At 22.3% G+C, this 19,893-nt stretch overlaps 1 protein-coding gene across 9 annotated transcripts in view; it reads left to right on the top strand.

The window, feature by feature from the left end:
* Positions 1-19,893, top strand: part of LOC135956281 (uncharacterized protein CG43867) — a 354,041-nt gene that overhangs the window by 279,085 nt on the left and 55,063 nt on the right. Inside the window, exon 1 of one of the 9 annotated variants that reach the window (XM_065506719.1) lies at positions 1,468-1,761. The exons of the other annotated variants lie outside the window; for them this stretch is intronic. Coding sequence (XP_065362791.1) covers positions 1,741-1,761 — 21 coding nt within the window. The 5' untranslated portion in view covers positions 1,468-1,740. Of the gene's footprint in view, positions 1-1,467; positions 1,762-19,893 lie in introns of those variants that run through there. 9 annotated transcript variants of the gene reach the window in all.

Below are 19,893 nucleotides of genomic sequence, written 5' to 3'. Positions count from 1 at the left end.
ATTTTCCATGAAAATATTACTTTAAATACTATATAACATAAATAAATTGCTTAAATTTCCATTTTCAACCATTTAAAGCTAATTTTAAAAAATAGTAGAGATACTACTATTTAATTTATACATAATTTAATCCAAATTCAAATAAAATTAAATAGATTTTACTTAAAATTAGTTTTGAAACAAGTTTTTACATACTTATTAGCTTTTTAAAAAAGTAGTAGAAATACTACTATTTAATTTTTACACAATTTAAACCAAAATTAACTAAAACAATAAAAATTTGGATTAAAACTACTTTTTAAATAAGTTTTGCTATATTTAGCAGCTTCTTAAAAAAGTAGTAGAAATACTACTATTTTTAAATCTTGAATTTTCCATGAAAATATTACTTTAAATACTATAGAACAGAAATAAATTGCTTAAATTTACATTTTCAACCATTTAAAGCTGATTTTAAAAAAGTAGTAGAAATACTACTATTTAATTTAAGCATGATTTAAGTCAAAATTAACAAAAATTAAATATATTTTATTTAGCATTAGTTTTGAAACAAGTTTTTAAATATTTATTAACTTTTTAAAAAAGTAGTAGAAATACTACTATTTAATTTCTACACAATTTAAACCGAAATTGACTAAAACAATAAAAATTTGGATTAAAAATACTTTTTAAATAAGTGTTGATGTATTTAGCAGTTTCTTAAAAAAGTAGTAGAAATACTACTATTTTTAAAACTTGAATTTTCCATGATTTTAAAAAAGTAGTAGAAATACTACTATTTAGTTTATATATAATTTAAGTCAAAATTAACTAAAATCAAATAAATTTTACTTAAAATTTGATTTGAAATAAGATTTTGAATAAATATTAGCTTTTTAAAAAAGTAGTAGAAATACTACTATTTCAAAAAATTTCATTTTTTATAAAAAAAAATATTTCTTAACTACTTTACACAAAAATACACAAAATCAAAGACAAATAATATAACAAACGGCAAATAGACAATATGACCAGCTGTTGTTTTGGAAAATGAAAAGAAATTTTGAAAAGTCTTATAGAAATTTAAAGTATTTTTTGTACATAAAAATGTGTTTGTCTTCTGTTTATTTGTTCAACAATTTAGTTTGACACTTGTTTTACAGCGCAGGTCTCTAAACTCTGGTTTATAAATGGCCAGCATTGCCAGCCTGGAATTCTTTAATATTTTTCAACTAATGAATAAAAATTCTTGACACCATTTACAGCAACAACAAAAAATTTATACAGACGTCAATGAAAAATTAACGAAACAAAAAAAATTATTTGTTGAGTTTGAAAAAAATCTAACAAAAACGAGTTAAATAACCAAAATTCTTTAATAAAAAATTTACAAAAATTTGTGGAAATAAAAATGTGTTTTGTGGCCATAAAAATAAGAATATTATTAAGAAAGTTATGAAATTTCCTTTAAAATCATGAAGAAAAATATGAAAAAAAGCTATAAACCTTGACAAACAAAAAAAAAAGAACGACAACAAACCTCCATAATTATTTGACAAAAAAAATTACAATGCATTTGTATAAGTGAACACAAACAGACACCAACACATGTGAATGAGCGAAAAAAAAGTGTTGGTGGAATGTAGCAGAGGTTTGAGCGTGCATTTCGAAAACCAATAAAACAATTTTAAGTTTTATTGTTTTTTTTTAGAAAAAATTAAACTATAAATCAAACGAGAAAAACAACGAAAAATTTTATGAATGGATAACTATAGGAAAAAGGTGGGTAAATCCAAATTAAACTTAAATTTAAACAAAAAGTGTGGTATAATTTTAGGGGTTTAAAAACCTCAACATGAGACCATGACATAATTTCAATTTAATTACCCTTTCATTTTCTTTGTTTATTTTAAAAACCTTAAAAATTCCTTTATTTCAAGCCAAAAACCTTTATAAAATTCCTCTACCCCCCTTAAACAATCAATAAATTTTAGTTTTATTTCACATTTATTACCAAGTATGTCTGTATGTTTCTTTTTCTGTGTTAAAGTTGAATGACTTTGCCCTGAACTTACAGCAATTTATCATTCAATTGCTTGTAAAAATAATAAAAAAAAGTGCTAAGAACGATAACAATAACAACAAGGCTTGACAATAGTTTAAGGAAATTGTTTTTCTGAGAAAAGGACAATAAAACAAAAAAAACTCAATAACATGCTTAAGTGTATGAAAAACGTTACATTTAAACCTTAAATAATATAAAAAGTAATAAATTTCATACAGAAAACCTTAGGCAACAATTTTTGAGAATTTTCAAGATTTTTTTAAAATAGTAGTAGAAATACTACTATTTTCAAAAAAGCTAAATTTAAGGAATTTCATTAAATTTATTTAATAAATGTTAATTTTTAGCAATTTAAAGTAAATTTTAAAAAAGTAGTAGAAATACTACTATTTTAAAAAAATCAATTTTTGAGTAAAAATTTAAATTTTCATATAGAAATCTTTTATTTTACTTAAGCAAACATTTTTCAGCATTTTCAAGATTTTTTTAAAATAGTAGTAGAAATACTACTATTTTCAAAAAAGCTAAATTTAAGGAATTTTATAAAATTTTGTTAAAAAAAACTACATAAATATTAATTTTTAGCAATTTAAAGTATATTTTAAAAAAGTAGTAGAAATACTACTGTTTAATTTATACATTATTTAAGCTAAAATTAACTGAAATAAAGGAAATTCTGCTTAATATTTGTTTTAAAACAAGTTTTTGTGAATTTAAAAGCTTTTTAAAAAAAGTAGTAGAAATACTACTATTTTCAAAAATGCTATATTTATATTAAAAAACCACTTTAAACAACATAGAACTGAAATAAGCAACATAAATATTAATTTTCATTGATTTAAATCTTATTTTAAAAAAGTAGTATTAATACTACTATTTTATTTATGCACAATTTAAACCAAAAATTATCTTATTTAAACGAAATTTTACCTAACATTTATTTTAAAACAAGTATTTGTTAATTTAAAAGCTTTTTAAAAAAAGTAGTAGATCTACTACTCTTTTTAGAAATTTAAATTGTTCATATTTTAAGCCAAGAACATGATAGAACTGAAATATGCAGCATAAATATTAATTTTCATTTATTTAAATCTTATTTTAAAAAAGTAGTATTAATACTACTATTTTATTTATGCATAATTTAAACAAAAATTATCTTATTTAAATGAAATTTTACTTAGAATTTATTTAAAAACTAGTTTTTGTGAATTTAAAAGCTTTTTAAAAATAGTAGTAGAAATACTACTATTTTCAAAAATGCTATATTTATATTAAAAAACCACTTTAAACAACATAGAACTGAAATAAGCAACATAAATATTAATTTTCATTTATTTAAATCAAATTTTAAAAAAGTAGTATTAATACTACTATTTAATTTAAGCACAATTTAAACCAAAAATTATCTTATTTAAATGAAATTTTACTTAAAATTAGTATCAAATTAAATTTTTTGGCTTTTTAGACACTTTAAAAAAAAGTAGTAGATCTACTACTATTTTTAAAAATTTAGATTTTTCATATTTTAAGCCAAGAACATGATAGAACTGAAATAAGCAACATAAATATTAATTTTCATTTATTTAATTCACATTTTAAAAAAGTAGTATTAATACTACTCTTTTATTTATGCACAATTTAAACAAAAATTATCTTATTTAAATGAAATATTACTTAGAATTTATTTAAAAACAAGTTTTTGTCAATTTAAAAGCTTTTTAAAAAAAGTAGTAGAAATACTACTATTTTCAAAAATTCTATATTTATATTAAAAAACCACTTTAAACAACATAGAACTGAAATAAGTAACATAAATATTAATTTTCATTTATTTAAATCTTATTTTAAAAAAGTAGTATTAATACTACTATTTTATTTATGCACAATTTAAACAAAAATTATCTTATTTAAATAAAATTTTACTTAAAATTAGCATAAAATTAAATTTTTTGGCTTTTTAGCCACTTTAAAAAAAAGTAGTAGATTTACTACTATTTTTAAAGATTTAGATTTTTCATATTTTAAGCCAAGAACATGATAGAACTGAAATAAGCAACATAAATATTAATTTTCATTTATTTAAATCTTATTTTAAAAAAGTAGTATTAATACTACTATTTTATTTATGCATAATTTAAACAAAAATTATCTTATTTAAATGAAATTTTACTTAGAATTAGTATAAAATTAAATTTTTGGGGTTTTTAGCCACTTTAAAAAAAGTAGTAGATCTACTACTCTTTTTAAAGATTTAGATTTTTCATATTTTAAGCCAAGAACATGATAGAACTGAAATAAGCAACATAAATATGAATTTTCATTTATTTAAATCACATTTTAAAAAAGTAGTAGAAATACTACTATTTAATTTATGCACAATTTAAACAAAAATTAACTTATTTAAATAAAATTTTACTTAAAATTAGTATAAAATAAAATTTTTTTAAAAAAAGTAGTAGATCTACTACTCTTTTTAAAGATTTAGATTTTTCATATTTTAAGCCAAGAACATGATAGAACTGAAATAAGCAACATAAATATGAATTTTCATTTATTTAAATCTTATTTTAAAAAAGTAGTATTAATACTACTATTTTATTTATGCACAATTTAAACAAAAATTATCTTATTAAAATAAAATTTTACTTAAAATTACTATAAAATTAAATTTTTTGGCTTTTTAGCCACTTTAAAAAAAAGTAGTAGATCTACTACTATTTTTAAAGATTTAGATTTTTCATATTTTAAGCCAAGAACATGATAGAACTGAAATAAGCAACATAAATATTAATTTTCATTTATTTAAATCTTATTTTAAAAAAGTAGTAGAAATACTACTATTTTATTTATGCACAATTTAAACAAAAATTATCGTATTTAAACGAAATTTAACTTAAAATTTATTTGGCATTAATTTTTCTGGGTATTTAGCAACTTTTTAAAAAAGTAGTAGATCTACTACTCTTTTTAAAAATTTTGAATTTTCATATTTTAAGCCCAGAAATGGCTGAAATACTCATATTTCATAATATTATTATTAAAAATTGCCCCATTTTCCTTAATTTTCTATAAAATTTTGTCATTATTTGTAGAAATCTATGTTTTTTTTTTGGGATATTCAATAAATTTATCAATACTTTTGTTTTCCCAACTGTTAACTGATTTATGGTTTAAATTGGATTTCATGTTCACTTTACACTCCACTTGTTTGTGAACGAAATGCTTTCTGCATTTCTTCACTTTTTTTGTTGGCAAATTTTCAAATACTTGTAGTGAAACAACCTGACTTGTGTTTGTGTGTAAAAGTGCGCCTTAATATAATTTCTATATGATTTTTATGTAAATTTCTGATTTATTTTTGTCGGTTTTTCATATTAGTTTTTACTTTTTTTTATGACGTTGTGTGTAATATGTCTCAATATATTCATTTATAATGACGGATGCACGGTTCATTAATTTTGTAATGAAATAAGTTTTTCTTATTTTCTTTTTTTGATGCAAATGCTAATGCTGTTATGAAAATTAATTCACTGTACACTTTACTTTAAAGTAAACAGTGTTGGCGAGAGATTTTCAAAAAAAAAATTAATAAATTCAAGAGAATATTCGCCTGTTCTTTCTAAAGCAAACATTATGGTAACCTTGTTTTTTTTGCATTTGTAAACAAATGATGATGATGTTGTTGTTGCCGTTATGTTAAAGCTTAATGACATAATGTAAACATTGCGTACGTGAAGTGAACACACTGACACATTTAGCAAAAAACCATTTAAGGCGTGAATGTAAGAACAACAAAACAGCATAATGAAATATTACTAGATTTCATTAAAAACTTAATCAAAATATATAAATAACGTCTTTGTTTAGCTTCTAACACATGCAATCAATCAAAATGCATTGAAATGTTTCCATATTCATTCTGGGTTAGGGGAAAAAACTAATAAATAATAACAAAAAGAAAGTCTATAGACAATAATCATTCAACACTTTTGAAAAGTGTTGTTATTGCCTGCATCAGTTTGTTTGGTTTTGGTTTAGATTGATTGTTAATTAAAAAAATGCAACAAAAACAAACTAGAAACTGGGCCAGCAAAGGCTAAAAGAAAAAATCAAACTCAATAGAAAAACAAACTTTATGTTATTGTGTAGGCTGGAAATATTGTTGAAATACAAATAGTTAATTGATTTTTTTAAAACAAACATAAAAATGCAATTAAAACAAGAAAATTAATTAAAAATTATTAAAACCTAAAGTCACTTAAAGCGAAATTAGTTAAATCAAGCAATATTATTTGCAGTTTTGCAAAAAAAAGGTACCTTTTTCTACTACTTTTTCAGAAAATGTTGAAAATTGTATTTTTTTACAATTTAACAATAAAAATTATTTAAAATCACAAAAAAATACTTTTCTGAAAAAAGTACTTTTTCTACTACCTTTTCAGAAATGTTAAAAGGTACACAAATTTAACTCAAATTAATTTAAAAATAAATTACATGACTTTAATTAAATATTTCTAAGCTTCAAAGAACTTTTTTTAATCCAAATAGAAAAAGTACTTTTTGGCAAAATGTACTTTTTCTACTACTTTTTCTTAAAATGCTAAAAAAAATATTTTATTACAATTTACTAATAAAAATAAATGAAAATACCCAAAAAGTACTTTTCCGAAAAAAGTACTTTTTCTACTACCTTTTCAGAAATGTTAAAAAGTACACAAATTTAACTCAAATTAATTTAAAAATAAATTAAATGACTTTAATTAGATATTTCTAAGCTTCAAAAGCACTTTTTTTTAATCCAAATAGAAAAAGTACTTTTTGGCAAAATGTACTTTTTCTATCAATTTTTCACAAAATGATAAAAAAATCCTATTTTTTCAATTAACTAATAAAAATAAATGAAAATACCAAAAAAGAACTTTTTTTGAAAAAAGTACTTTTTCTACTACCTTTTCAGAAATGTTAAAAAGTACACAAATTTAACTCAAATTAATTTAAAAATAAATTACATGACTTTAATTAAATATTTCTAAGCTTCAAACGTACTTTTTTAATCCAAATAGAAAAAAGTACTTTTTGACAAAATGTACTTTTTCTACCAATTTTTCACAAAATGCTAGAAATACCCATTTTTTAAAATCTACTAATAAAAATAAATGAAAATACCCAAAAAGTACTTTTTCTACTACATTTTAAGAAATATTAAAAAGTACACAAATGTAACTCATATTAATTTAAAAATAAATTACATGACTTTAATTAAATATTTCTAAGCTTCAAAAGTACTTTTTTTAATCCAAATAGAAAAAAGTACTTTTTGGCAAAATGTACTTTTTCTACCAATTTTGCACAAAATGATAAAAAAACCTAATTTTTACAATTAACTAATAAAAATAAATGAAAATACCCAAAAAGTACTTTTTTGAAAAAAGCACTTTTTCTACTACCTTTTCAGAAATGTTAAAAAGTACACAAATTTAACTCAAATTAATTTAAAAATAAATTAAATGACTTTAATTAAATATTTCTAAGCTTCAAAAGTACTTTTTTTAATCCAAATAGAAAAAAGTACTTTTTGGCAAAATGTACTTTTTCTACTACTTTTTCTTAAAATGCTAAAAAAAATATTTTCTTACAATTTACTAATAAAAATAAATGAAAATACCCAAAAAGTACTTTTCCGAAAAAAGTACTTTTTCTACTACCTTTTCAAAAAAGTCAAAAAATAAGCAAATTTAACTCAAATTAATTTAAAATAAATTACATGACTTTAATTAAATATTTCTAAGCTTCAAAAGTACTTTTTTTAATCCAAATAGAAAAAAGTACTTTTTGGCAAAATGTACTTTTTCTACCAATTTTTCACAAAATGATAAAAAACCAATTTTATACAATCTACTAATAAAAATAAATGAAAATACCCAAAAAGTACTTTTTTGAAAAAAGTACTTTTTCTACTACCTTTTCAGAAATGTTAAAAAGTACACAAATTTAACTCAAATTAATTTAAAAATAAATTACATGACTTTAATTAAATATTTCTAAGCTTCAAAAGTACTTTTTTAATCAAAATAGAAAAAAGTACTTTTTGACAAAATGTACTTTTTCAACCAATTTTTCACAAAATAATAAAAAAACCTATTTTTTACAATTTACTAATAAAAATAAATGAAAATAACCAAAAAGTACTTTTTTGAAAAAAGTACTTTTTCTACTACCTTTTCAGAAATGTTAAAAAGTACACAAATTTAACTCAAATTAATTTAAAAATAAATTACATGACTTTAATTAAATATTTCTAAGCTTTAAAAGAACTTTTCTAAATCCAAATAGAAAAAGTACTTTTTGACAAAATGTACTTTTTCTACCAATTTCCACAAAATAATAAAAAAAAACTATTTTTTACAATTTACTAATAAAAATAAATGAAAATTTTTCTACTACCTTTTCAAATATGTTAAAAAATTACCAAACTTTAAGAAAAAGTTATACAAAAAGATTTATTTATTTTTCAAGTAATAAAATTGAAGACAAAAGGGCTACTTTTTAAATATAAATAGAAAAAGTACTTTTTGGCAAAAAGTACATTTTCTTCAACTTTTAAAAAAAAGATTGAAACAACTATAATTTTTGGCAAAAAGTACTTTTCTACAAATTTTGCAAATAAATGCGACAATAACTATTTTTTTTTAGTAATTTCAGATTAAAATATGTAAAAAAACCAAAAAGTACTTTTTTCTACTACCTTTTCAAAAATGTAAAAAAGTACGAAATTTTAGCTCCAATTCATTTTAAAATAAATTATAAGACATTGTTTAATTTTATTAAGGCTTCAAAAGTACTTTTTTAAATACAAATAGAAAAAGTACTTTTTGGCAAAAAGTACCTTTTCTATCAATTTTTCAGAAAATCTTGCAATAACAACTTTTTACATAGTACTAATAAAAAATAGTTAAAATGCTGAAAAAGTACTTTTTTCCTAAAGTACTTTTTCTGCTACCTTTTCAAATATGTTAAAAAATTACGAAATTTTAGGTCCAATTCATTTTAAAATAAAATATAAAACATTGTTCAATTATTTTATGGCTTCAAAACTACTTTTCTAAATCTAAATAGAAATAGTACTTTTTTGCAAATAGTACCTTTTCTACCAATTTTTCAGAAAATCTTGCATTAACAACTTTTTTAACATATTACTAATAAAAAATAGTTATAATATTGAAAAAGTACTTTTTTCCTGAAAGTACTTTTTCTACTACATTTTCGAAAATGTTATAAAAGTAAGAAATTTTAGGTGCAAGTCATTTTAACATAAATTATATTACTTTCTTTGTGTATTTCAAGGCTTCAAAAGTACTTTTTTTAATCCAAATAGAAAAAGTACTTTTGGGCAAAAAGTACCTTTTCTATAAATTTTTCAGAAAATCTTGCAATAACAACTTTTTTACATAGTACTAATAAAAAATAGTTAAAATGCTGAAAAAGTACTTTTTTCCTGAAAGTACTTTTTCTGCTACTTTTTTAAAAATATTCAAAAATACGAAATTTTATTTGCAATTCATTTTAAAATAAATGATATGACGTTGTTCAATTATTTCAATGTTTCAAAAGTATTTTTCTAAATCTAAATAGAAAAAGTACTTTTTGGCAAAAGGTACCATTTCTATCAATTTTTCAGAAAATCTTGCAATAACAACTTTTTTGTAATTTACTAATAAAAAAAAGTTAAAATACTGAAAAAGTACTTTTTTCCTAAAAGTACCTTTTCCACTATATTTTGGAAAACCTTAAAAAGTACGCAAATTTATGCTGAAATTATTTCAAAATATAAGTTTATTTTTAAAATTAATTAAATTCTAGGCAATTAAAGTATTTTTTAAAGTCTAAATTACTTTTTTCAAAAAGTACTTTTTCTACTACTTTTTCAAAAATGTTCTAAAAGTACTAAATTTTAAAAAATCATTTCTTTTTTAATATTTGTATAACTTTGGCCTTTAAATTTCTAACTTTTGCAAACATTTTCAAAAGGTAGTAGAAAAAGTACTTTTTTTATAAAAAGTATTTATTTTATTTTAACTTATTTGCAACTGCAGCTAGTAAAAAAAAAACTAGTTAGGTTGCAAATTTCATAATTTTGACAAATTTTTGAAAAGGTAGTAGAAAAAGTACTAGTTGCAAAAAAGTACTTTTGTAGTATTTTATCAAATTTTTAAACACCTGAATCAAAATAGTCTGTCTGGCATAAAATAACATTATTTTGGTACATTTTTGAAAAAGTAGTAGAAAAAGTACTTTTTTGAAAAAAGTACTTTTTTGTATTTTAACTTATTTTCAGCTTAGGATACTAAAAAACAAAATTATTGTTTGCTTCTTTAAAACTTTTTTAAAAAAAGTAGTAGAAAAGTGTATGTATGGGTTGTAAAATGTTTCTTAATTTATTTCCCTGCCATAATGTTGTTGTCCATTAGTTTTTCTGTTTAATATTTCTTACCAATTCCTTTAGTTCTTGTCTTGTTTTTATCGTTTGCCGCTTTTTGCTGTTGCATTATTGTCATTATAATTATTGGTCGTGCATTGAAGCCAGACGCCTAGACTGGATGGCAGCCAAATGTCTCTTTTTTAGGGGATTTATTTAGTCGCATATAAAACTCCTCATATGTGCGAGTGTTAAATGATGATGATGATGCGCTGAGTGTGTGTGTGGCTGGCTGGCTGCAGGTCTGGCTGTCTATCTTCTAACACATCATGCGAGTGGGTTCTTAGCCACAAAAACAACTACTACATCATCTTCACAGCAGCAGCATCATCATAAAAACAAAAAAATTTGTAAAAGATTTTATGACTCTGGAGTCTAGAGTTGTGAGAGAAATGAAATGAAAAATATTAGTCACTTTTGGATTTAGAAGAATTTTTTTTTTAAAAAATCTAACAAATTTAAAAAAAAAATATTTTCTTTTTTAAAAAAAGAATTGATTTGAGTTTAAAAAAAGTCACCTGAAGTTGACATTTTATATTGCCACTTCTGGACAACTTACCTGTGTACTTTTCTACAAGGTTTGTTGTCTCTATCATAAAGAAATACAACAAAAATTAAGTTGTTTTTCCTAAAAAGCCATATGACGCCTCCCTGCTACTTTTTTCCTCATTCATCTCTAAACAAAGACAACATGAAAAATTATGTTGTTTCAGCAAGACAAACATAACAAAAAAATTTATAGTTTTTGTTAGTTTTATTGTGAGAAGTTACACTTATTTTCCAGGAACTTATTTAGGTTTTCCTTCTAACCAACTTTTAAAAAGGGAAGAGGAGCTTTAAGGGTAAAAATACGACAAAAAAGTACTAAAATTTAACAAAAGTAAAAAAAATTGTACAGAAATGTTAGATTTTTTCATTTAGATGTGTGTAGTAACATTTTGTGAAATAGTAGTAGAAAAGGTACTTTTACGAAAAGAGTACTTTTTGGTATTTTAGCATATTATCAGCGGCAGATACTAAAAAACAACTTTTTTTAATTTTTGCGGCAATTTTTGAAAAAGTAGTAGAAAAAGTACTTTTTGCAAAATAGTACTTTTTATGTATTTTTAAAATATTTTCACTCAAGATATTAAAATATTAGTATATTACGCATTTTTGTGAAATTTTATGAAAAAGTAGTAGAAAAGGTACTTTTTCGAAAAAGGAATTTTTTTTATTTGAGTACATTTTCAACAAACGATACTAAAAATTTATTTTATTACACACTTTTGCGAGATTTTTTGAAAGAGTAGTAAAAATCTGTAATTTTGGACAATTTAATAAAAAAAGTAGTAGAAAAGGTACTTTTTGAAAAAATGTACTTTTTTTGTTTTTTAACACTCTTTCAGTAACAGTTAGTTTAAACTATTTATTTTCTAAAAATTTAGTACTTTTGCTACATATTTTTTGAAAAAAGTAGTAGAAAAGGTACTTTTTGAAAAAATTCTAAATTATGTAAATTCACATATTTTTAGCTTCTGATACTATTGTACATAATTACTTTAAATTTGTGTACTTTTCCCATTATTTTTTAAAAAGTAGTAGAAAGTTACTTTTTGTCTAAAAGTACTTTATAGGTATTTTAAAACAATTTCATATGTAGATACTTAAAAACAAGTTTCCGGCTAAAATTTAATTACTTTTCCTATGTTTATTGAAAAAGTAGTAGAAAATGTACTTTTCGCAAATAGTATTTTTTATGTATTCAGTTAATATTTAGCTGCCAATAAATAACTAGATTTTTAAGAAGTTTGGGAAAAAATTTCGAAAAGGTAGTAGAAAAGTACTTTTAGCAAAAAAGTACTTTTTTGCAATTTAACACATTTTTAGCTAACAATAATGAATTACTTCTTTTTAACCTACTTTTATGATATTTTTTAAATACATTTTTTAAAAAGTAGTAGAAAAAGTACTTTTTGAAAAAAATTTTTTTTTTTTGGATTTCCATATATTTTTAGCTCCTGATTCTAAAAAGCAAATTTGTCCTAAATTTGGGTACTTTTTTCACATTTTCCAAACAAGTAGTAGAAAAGGTACTTTTTTGAAAAAGTACTTTTTTGGTATTTCAACATAATTTCATCTACTAATACACATAAACTAGATTATTAAGCTCTTTTGCTAGATTTAATAAAAAAGTAGTAGAAAAAGTACTTTGTACATTAACAAATTTTCAGCAGAAAATATTATTATTTCTTTAGTAAAGGGTACTTTTTAATCTAAGTCTCCCATAATTTACTTCAAAATTTATTTCATACTTATTTGTCTACCAATTTTTCATCTTTACTTCTCTTCAAAACTATTTTATCACTGTTTTTATCAATTTAATTTTATATCTTTTTTTCTTCAAGTTTTCAGTTTTTGTAACATTTAAAGTTTGTAATTTTTTTTTGAAAAGAATACCTCCTGCCATTTACCATTATTTTTTTATGTATTTATGCCTGTAATGTTTCATGTCTGTGCTAATGTTTTTAAAGATGAATAAGTTCATGCCAATGATTCATGAACTTTTACAAATTTGTGGCGCCTAATAGTATGCTATTGTCTTGTAGTTTGATAAATAAAATGAATGATTCATGAGTAAGCAATAGTGCTGATTAATTAAGGGATTGTGTTACGGAAGTTATAAAATTTCAGCAACAAAATTGATCAAAAACTTTAAAGGAAAACTTCTCTGTAAAACTTCCTTAAGTTATACCTCGGTTCTAGTTCTGTTCTAGTTCTGTTCTAGTTCTGTTCTAGTTCTGTTCTAGTTCTGTTCTAGTTCTGTTCTAGTTCTGTTCTAGTTCTGTTCTAGTTCTGTTCTAGTTCTGTTCTAGTTCTGTTCTAGTTCTGTTCTAGTTCTGTTCTAGTTCTGTTCTAGTTCTGTTCTAGTTCTGTTCTAGTTCTGTTCTAGTTCTGTTCTAGTTCTGTTCTAGTTCTGTTCTAGTTCTGTTCTAGTTCTGTTCTAGTTCTGTTCTAGTTCTGTTCTAGTTCTGTTCTAGTTCTGTTCTAGTTCTGTTCTAGTTCTGTTCTAGTTCTGTTCTAGTTCTGTTCTAGTTCTGTTCTAGTTCTGTTCTAGTTCTGTTCTAGTTCTGTTCTAGTTCTGTTCTAGTTCTGTTCTAGTTCTGTTCTAGTTCTGTTCTAGTTCTGTTCTAGTTCTGTTCTAGTTCTGTTCTAGTTCTGTTCTAGTTCTGTTCTAGTTCTGTTCTAGTTCTGTTCTAGTTCTGTTCTAGTTCTGTTCTAGTTCTGTTCTAGTTCTGTTCTAGTTCTGTTCTAGTTCTGTTCTAGTTCTGTTCTAGTTCTGTTCTAGTTCTGTTCTAGTTCTGTTCTAGTTCTGTTCTAGTTCTGTTCTAGTTCTGTTCTAGTTCTGTTCTAGTTCTGTTCTAGTTCTGTTCTAGTTCTGTTCTAGTTCTGTTCTAGTTCTGTTCTAGTTCTGTTCTAGTTCTGTTCTAGTTCTGTTCTAGTTCTGTTCTAGTTCTGTTCTAGTTCTGTTCTAGTTCTGTTCTAGTTCTGTTCTAGTTCTGTTCTAGTTCTGTTCTAGTTCTGTTCTAGTTCTGTTCTAGTTCTGTTCTAGTTCTGTTCTAGTTCTGTTCTAGTTCTGTTCTAGTTCTGTTCTAGTTCTGTTCTAGTTCTGTTCTAGTTCTGTTCTAGTTCTGTTCTAGTTCTGTTCTAGTTCTGTTCTAGTTCTGTTCTAGTTCTGTTCTAGTTCTGTTCTAGTTCTGTTCTAGTTCTGTTCTAGTTCTGTTCTAGTTCTGTTCTAGTTCTGTTCTAGTTCTGTTCTAGTTCTGTTCTAGTTCTGTTCTAGTTCTGTTCTAGTTCTGTTCTAGTTCTGTTCTAGTTCTGTTCTAGTTCTGTTCTAGTTCTGTTCTAGTTCTGTTCTAGTTCTGTTCTAGTTCTGTTCTAGTTCTGTTCTAGTTCTGTTCTAGTTCTGTTCTAGTTCTGTTCTAGTTCTGTTCTAGTTCTGTTCTAGTTCTGTTCTAGTTCTGTTCTAGTTCTGTTCTAGTTCTGTTCTAGTTCTGTTCTAGTTCTGTTCTAGTTCTGTTCTAGTTCTGTTCTAGTTCTGTTCTAGTTCTGTTCTAATTCTGTTCTAGTTCGGTTCTAGTTCTGTTCTATTTTGATCCCTGTCTAAAAATCTTTTTAAATTGTTTAAAAATATATCAAATATTTCTTTTAATTATTCCCAAATAGCAAAATTTCTTTTTCTTGTACAATTTCCTTTTATTTTTATTTTTTCCTAAAACAAAATCCGTTATTTCCCCCCATTTGCTCTTTTAAAGACACGCTCTCTTTAAAAGAAATTTACTCCCCAAATATGAAATGAAGTGTAAAACAAAAACAACAAAAATGTCCCAACAACGTTTTACTCAACATCCGGGATGGAAAGTTTAGTGTGTTGAAAGAATAAAAAAACTCAAAATGAAAACAAAAATATCTCACAAACATTTTACTCAACAGCAGGAATAGACAATTTATCACACGATTTTGTAAAAACCACAAACATTAAGACAAATTTGTCGATTTGAAAAACTTAACGAAGGTTTTCCAATCGATCTTTTAAATGGCTTTATTTAAGAAACCTTTAGCATTGATGTTTAAATAGGAAATATTTATAATTTTTTAAATAAAATAAAACTTTTTTTAATAAAATGCAGTTTTATTAACTACTATTTTAATTTAAATAAAAAATTTAGCCAATTTTGGAAATTTTTAATACTTGACGAAACTTTTATTTCAAAACCAAAAATATTTTTAAAAATCTGTTGATATATCCTTTTAGAATGGTTAAAATTGTATTTTATTAAACAAAAAAAACATAATTTTTGACATTTTAAAAACTTAACGAAATTTTTATTTTCTAAACATAAGGTAATTCAATAAATATTTTATATGATTTGTTTAGCATTGGTAAAGTACTATTTGAATATAAAAAAATTCATAATTTTTGTTAATTTAAAAAACTTAACGAAACTTTATTTTTTTAACGAAACAATTTTTTCCAAAAATTTTGCTGTATTCATTTAGCTTTATTTAAATACTATATAAATCAAGAAAATAATTTTAATTTTGGAAATTTTAAAAACTTAACGAAACTTTATTTTTTTAACGAAAAATATTTTTCCAAAATTTTTGCTTTTATCGTTTAAAATTCTCAAAATTATATATAAATATAGAAAACAATTAAATTTTAGTTAATTTAAAAACTTAACGAAACATTAATTTTTTAATGAAAAATATTATTCCATAATTTTTGCTTTTATCATTTAAAATTCTCCAAATTATACATAAATCAAGAAAAACTTTAAGGTTTAGTTAATTTTAAAAACTTAACGAAACTTTATTTTTTTAACGAAAAATATTTTTCCAAAAGTTTTGCTTTTATCGTTTAAAATTCTCAAAATTATATATAAATATAGAAAAACATTAAATTTTAGTTCATATAAAAAACTTAACGAAACTTTTTTTTTAACGAAACAAATTTTTGCAAAAATTTTGCTGTATTCATTTTGCTTTATTTAAATATTATATAAATCAAGAAAAGAAATTTAAATTTTGGGAATTTTAAAAACTTAACGAAACTTTATTTTTTTAACAAAAAATATTTTTCCAAAATTTTTGCTTTTATTGTTTAAAATTCTCAAAATTATATATAAATAAAGAAAAACACAAAATTTTAGTTAATTTTAAAAACTTAACGAAACTTTATTTTTTTAACGAAACAAATTTTTCCAAAATGTTTCCCTTGATCGTTTAAAATTCTCCAAATTATACATAAATAAAGAAAAATTTTAAATTTTAAGTAATTTAGAGAACTTAACGAAACTTTATTTTTTTAACCAAACAAATTTTTCCAAAAATTTTGCTGTATTCATTTAGCTTTATTTAAATACTATATAAATCAAGAAAAGAAATTGAAATTTTGGAAATTTTAAAAACTTAACGAAACTTTATTTTTTTAACGAAAAATATTTTTGCAAAATTTTTGCTTTTATCGTTTAAAATTCTCAAAATTATATATAAATAAAGAAAAACACTAAATTTTAGTTAATTTAAAAAACTTAACGAGACTTTATTTTTTTAACGAAACAAATTTTTCCAAAAATTTTGCTGTATTCATTTAGCTTTATTTGAATAGTATATAAATCAAGAAAATAATTTAAATTTTGGAAATTTTAAAAACTTAACGAAACTTTATTTTTTTAACGAAAAATATTTTTCCAAAATTTTAGCTTTTACCGTTTAAAATTCTCAAAATTATATATAAATATAGAAAAACATTAAATTTTAGTTAATTTAAAAAACTTAACGAAACTTTATTTTCTTAACGAAACTAATTTTTCCAAAATGTTTCCCTTGATTGTTTAAAATTCTCCAAATTATACATAAATAAAGAAAAATTTTAAAATTTAAGTAATTTAAACAACTTAACGAAACTTTATTTTCTTAACGAAACCATTTTTTTAAAAAAATTTGCTGTATTCATTTAGCATTATTTAAATAATGTATAAATCAATACAAAAAATTAAATTTTGTTAATCTAAAAAACTTAACGAAACATTAATTTTTTAACGAAAAATATAATTCCAAAATTTTTGCTTTTATCATTTAAAATTCTCAAAATTATACATAAATCAAGAAAAACTTTAAGATTTAGTTAATTTAAAAAACTTAACGAAAATTTATTTTCTTAACGAAACAAATTTTTCCAAAATATTTGAGGTATTCGTTAAGCTTTGTTGAAATACTATAGAAATAATGAAAGAAATAGAATGTTTGTTAATTTAAAAAACTTAAACCAATAAATACTAATAAAACAAACAAAATACTAACTTTGCCAACTCTGCTAAACATACAGAAACAGAGACAAATGCACGCACTTAAGCAACAACAAAACAAACACGGGAAAACAACAAAAAAAAAACAATGAACTTTGGCTGGTTTTCCCCATTAACCCACCACCTCTAAACATTAAACAACAACAATAAAACGAAAACAAAGCAAAACAAAACTCATGTACACAAACACTCACACATTAATGTAGGAAAATGTTGTGAGTAAATCCAAGAAATGAGAGTGAGAATACTAACATCCAACACACTCAAAGTACATGAGGCTTGCGTAGAATTTTTCCCTTTTCATTATTACATGTTGTTGTTGTTTTTGATGGAGGGGGCGAGGGGTGGTGAATGAGTGCTGTTTGTTTGCTACCTTTGCTGGATGATTGTTGTTGCTGCTGGTTGCACTGTATTAAAAATACTATGATTTTCAGTCTTCAGTAAATGCTCGTTTAGTGTATAACGGTTCATCAAAACTATAGCGCGAGTTAACGGGATATTTATATTTGAATGTGTTTGTTGAAGTTTCTTCTCCATTTTGATATAAAAATAAAAATGTTTGAAAGTGTCTGAATGCTTTAAAAAATTCTAAAAATATCAAAATAAATTTGTGGAAAATCACAACTAATATGAAAAATGAAACTAAATTGGAATAAATGAAAAATAATGCAAAGTGTTGAAAACCTTTAAAATAAAAAAAATATATTGAAAAGAAAAACATAAAAATTTAAAAAAAAAATAAGAAATTTTAAAAATAAATTTATTCAAAAAAAATATTGGAATTCTATTCTTGTAAAGAAATTTATATTTAAACCAATAAAATGTAATTATAAATAAATATTTATTTTCAAGTTTCAAATTTCTATTACGCTTTATTAAATGCTTAAGGGTTTTGGAAAAAAATATTGTCTATTTTATACACTCAAATTCTAATAAGATTTCATTAGAATTCAAACAAATTCTTACAAGAAAAGTTCAAATTTGATAACAAAAATCCCAATATCAACAAAAAAATTTTTACAATAATTAATAAATTTAGAACAAATTTGAAAATGTTTATGGTGAAATTAAAAAAAAAAATTAGGAAAATGATCTGTGAACTTATCAAAAAAAAACTTTATGAAATTTTCAAAAATTTGTAAATTTTTTTTATAAAATTTCAAACTAATTTTTTAAAAAATTTCCCAAACAAATTTTATAAAATTTGAAACTAAATTTTTAAATAAAAAATTATGAAATTTTCAAACTTTAGAAAGTTTTAGAAAATTTCATTTATTAAATTTTTCATCAAAATTTTTATGAAATTTTTAAAAAATTTATTGTGACTTCATTGAATATTATATTCCGGTTAACAATTCATGAAAATACATTAAAAATCAGTTTACTCTAGTAAATTAACTTTAATAACATAAAAGTTATTAAGATGAGTATTTTGTAATTGCAGATTTGTCTTGACTTTATTAAGTTTTTTACTTATTACTTTAAATTCAATGCATAGAATTTTTTTTAAAAAATACCATAGAGAAACAACAGTTTTAAAAATAATTTCGTGAAGAAATTATTTAATTATCATCCAACTGCGATTTTTAAAAAATAATCAAAGTCAATTGCTAAAAATTAATATTTTGTTTAACAAAACTCTAGTTTTAAACAACTATTTCCAAAGAAAAGGCTTCAAAAAGTATTAATTCTTAAATATCCAAAGAATTTGGCCATATCTGCTTCATACAACATCTTTAATATTTTTTAAGAATTTTAAACATTTTGACTTTTTGGCAAAAATTTCTAAATTTATTGCAAATAAATTTATTTGAAAAATGTTTGAGATTAACAATAAATGCAACATTAATTTCATAAATAAATTTCTTAATTATCCTTAAACGCCGAATTTTAAAAATTCATTAAAGTCAAAAAAGTTCAATATAAAAATTTAATTTTTTTTTATTATTTGCTTAACTTTGTTAAGCAAACTCGAACTTTTAAGTTATATTTCAAAAGAAAACCCTTTAAAAATGATTAATTGTTAAATATAAAACAGAATTTTAAAAGAAGCCGGCCTCATTTAGAATCTTTCAAAAATTTCCTGTATTTCTAAATTTTGTTTTTTTGGCCAAAATTTGTAAATTTAAGGAAAATATTTTTTTTTATAAATTCCTAAGATCAGCAATGCCTTCACTAATTATTTCGCTAAGAAATTTTTCAATTATTTTCCTCGTCCGAATTTTAAAAAATGAACAAAGCCAAAAAATTTCAAAATAAAAATTCTTAAATAAAATGACATTTTTTGTTTTAACATATTTCTTTTAAACTTTGTTAAGAGAACTATAACTTTTAAGTTAAATTCCTAAAGAAAATATTTAAAAAATTATTTATACACAAATATCAAAAGGATTTTGCCATGTCTGATTCATTTAGAATCTTTGAAAAAAGTTTAATTTTTACACCAAATTCTTTTTCCTAACTTTTGTTTTTTTGTCAAAAAAAATTAAAATGTAATGGAAATAATTTTTTTTACTAAAATT

Source organism: Calliphora vicina, chromosome 4 (genome assembly GCF_958450345.1).
Source record: "Calliphora vicina chromosome 4, idCalVici1.1, whole genome shotgun sequence".
Lineage (NCBI taxonomy): Eukaryota > Metazoa > Arthropoda > Insecta > Diptera > Calliphoridae > Calliphora > Calliphora vicina.
This window is presented reverse-complemented; position numbering and strand designations above follow the sequence as displayed.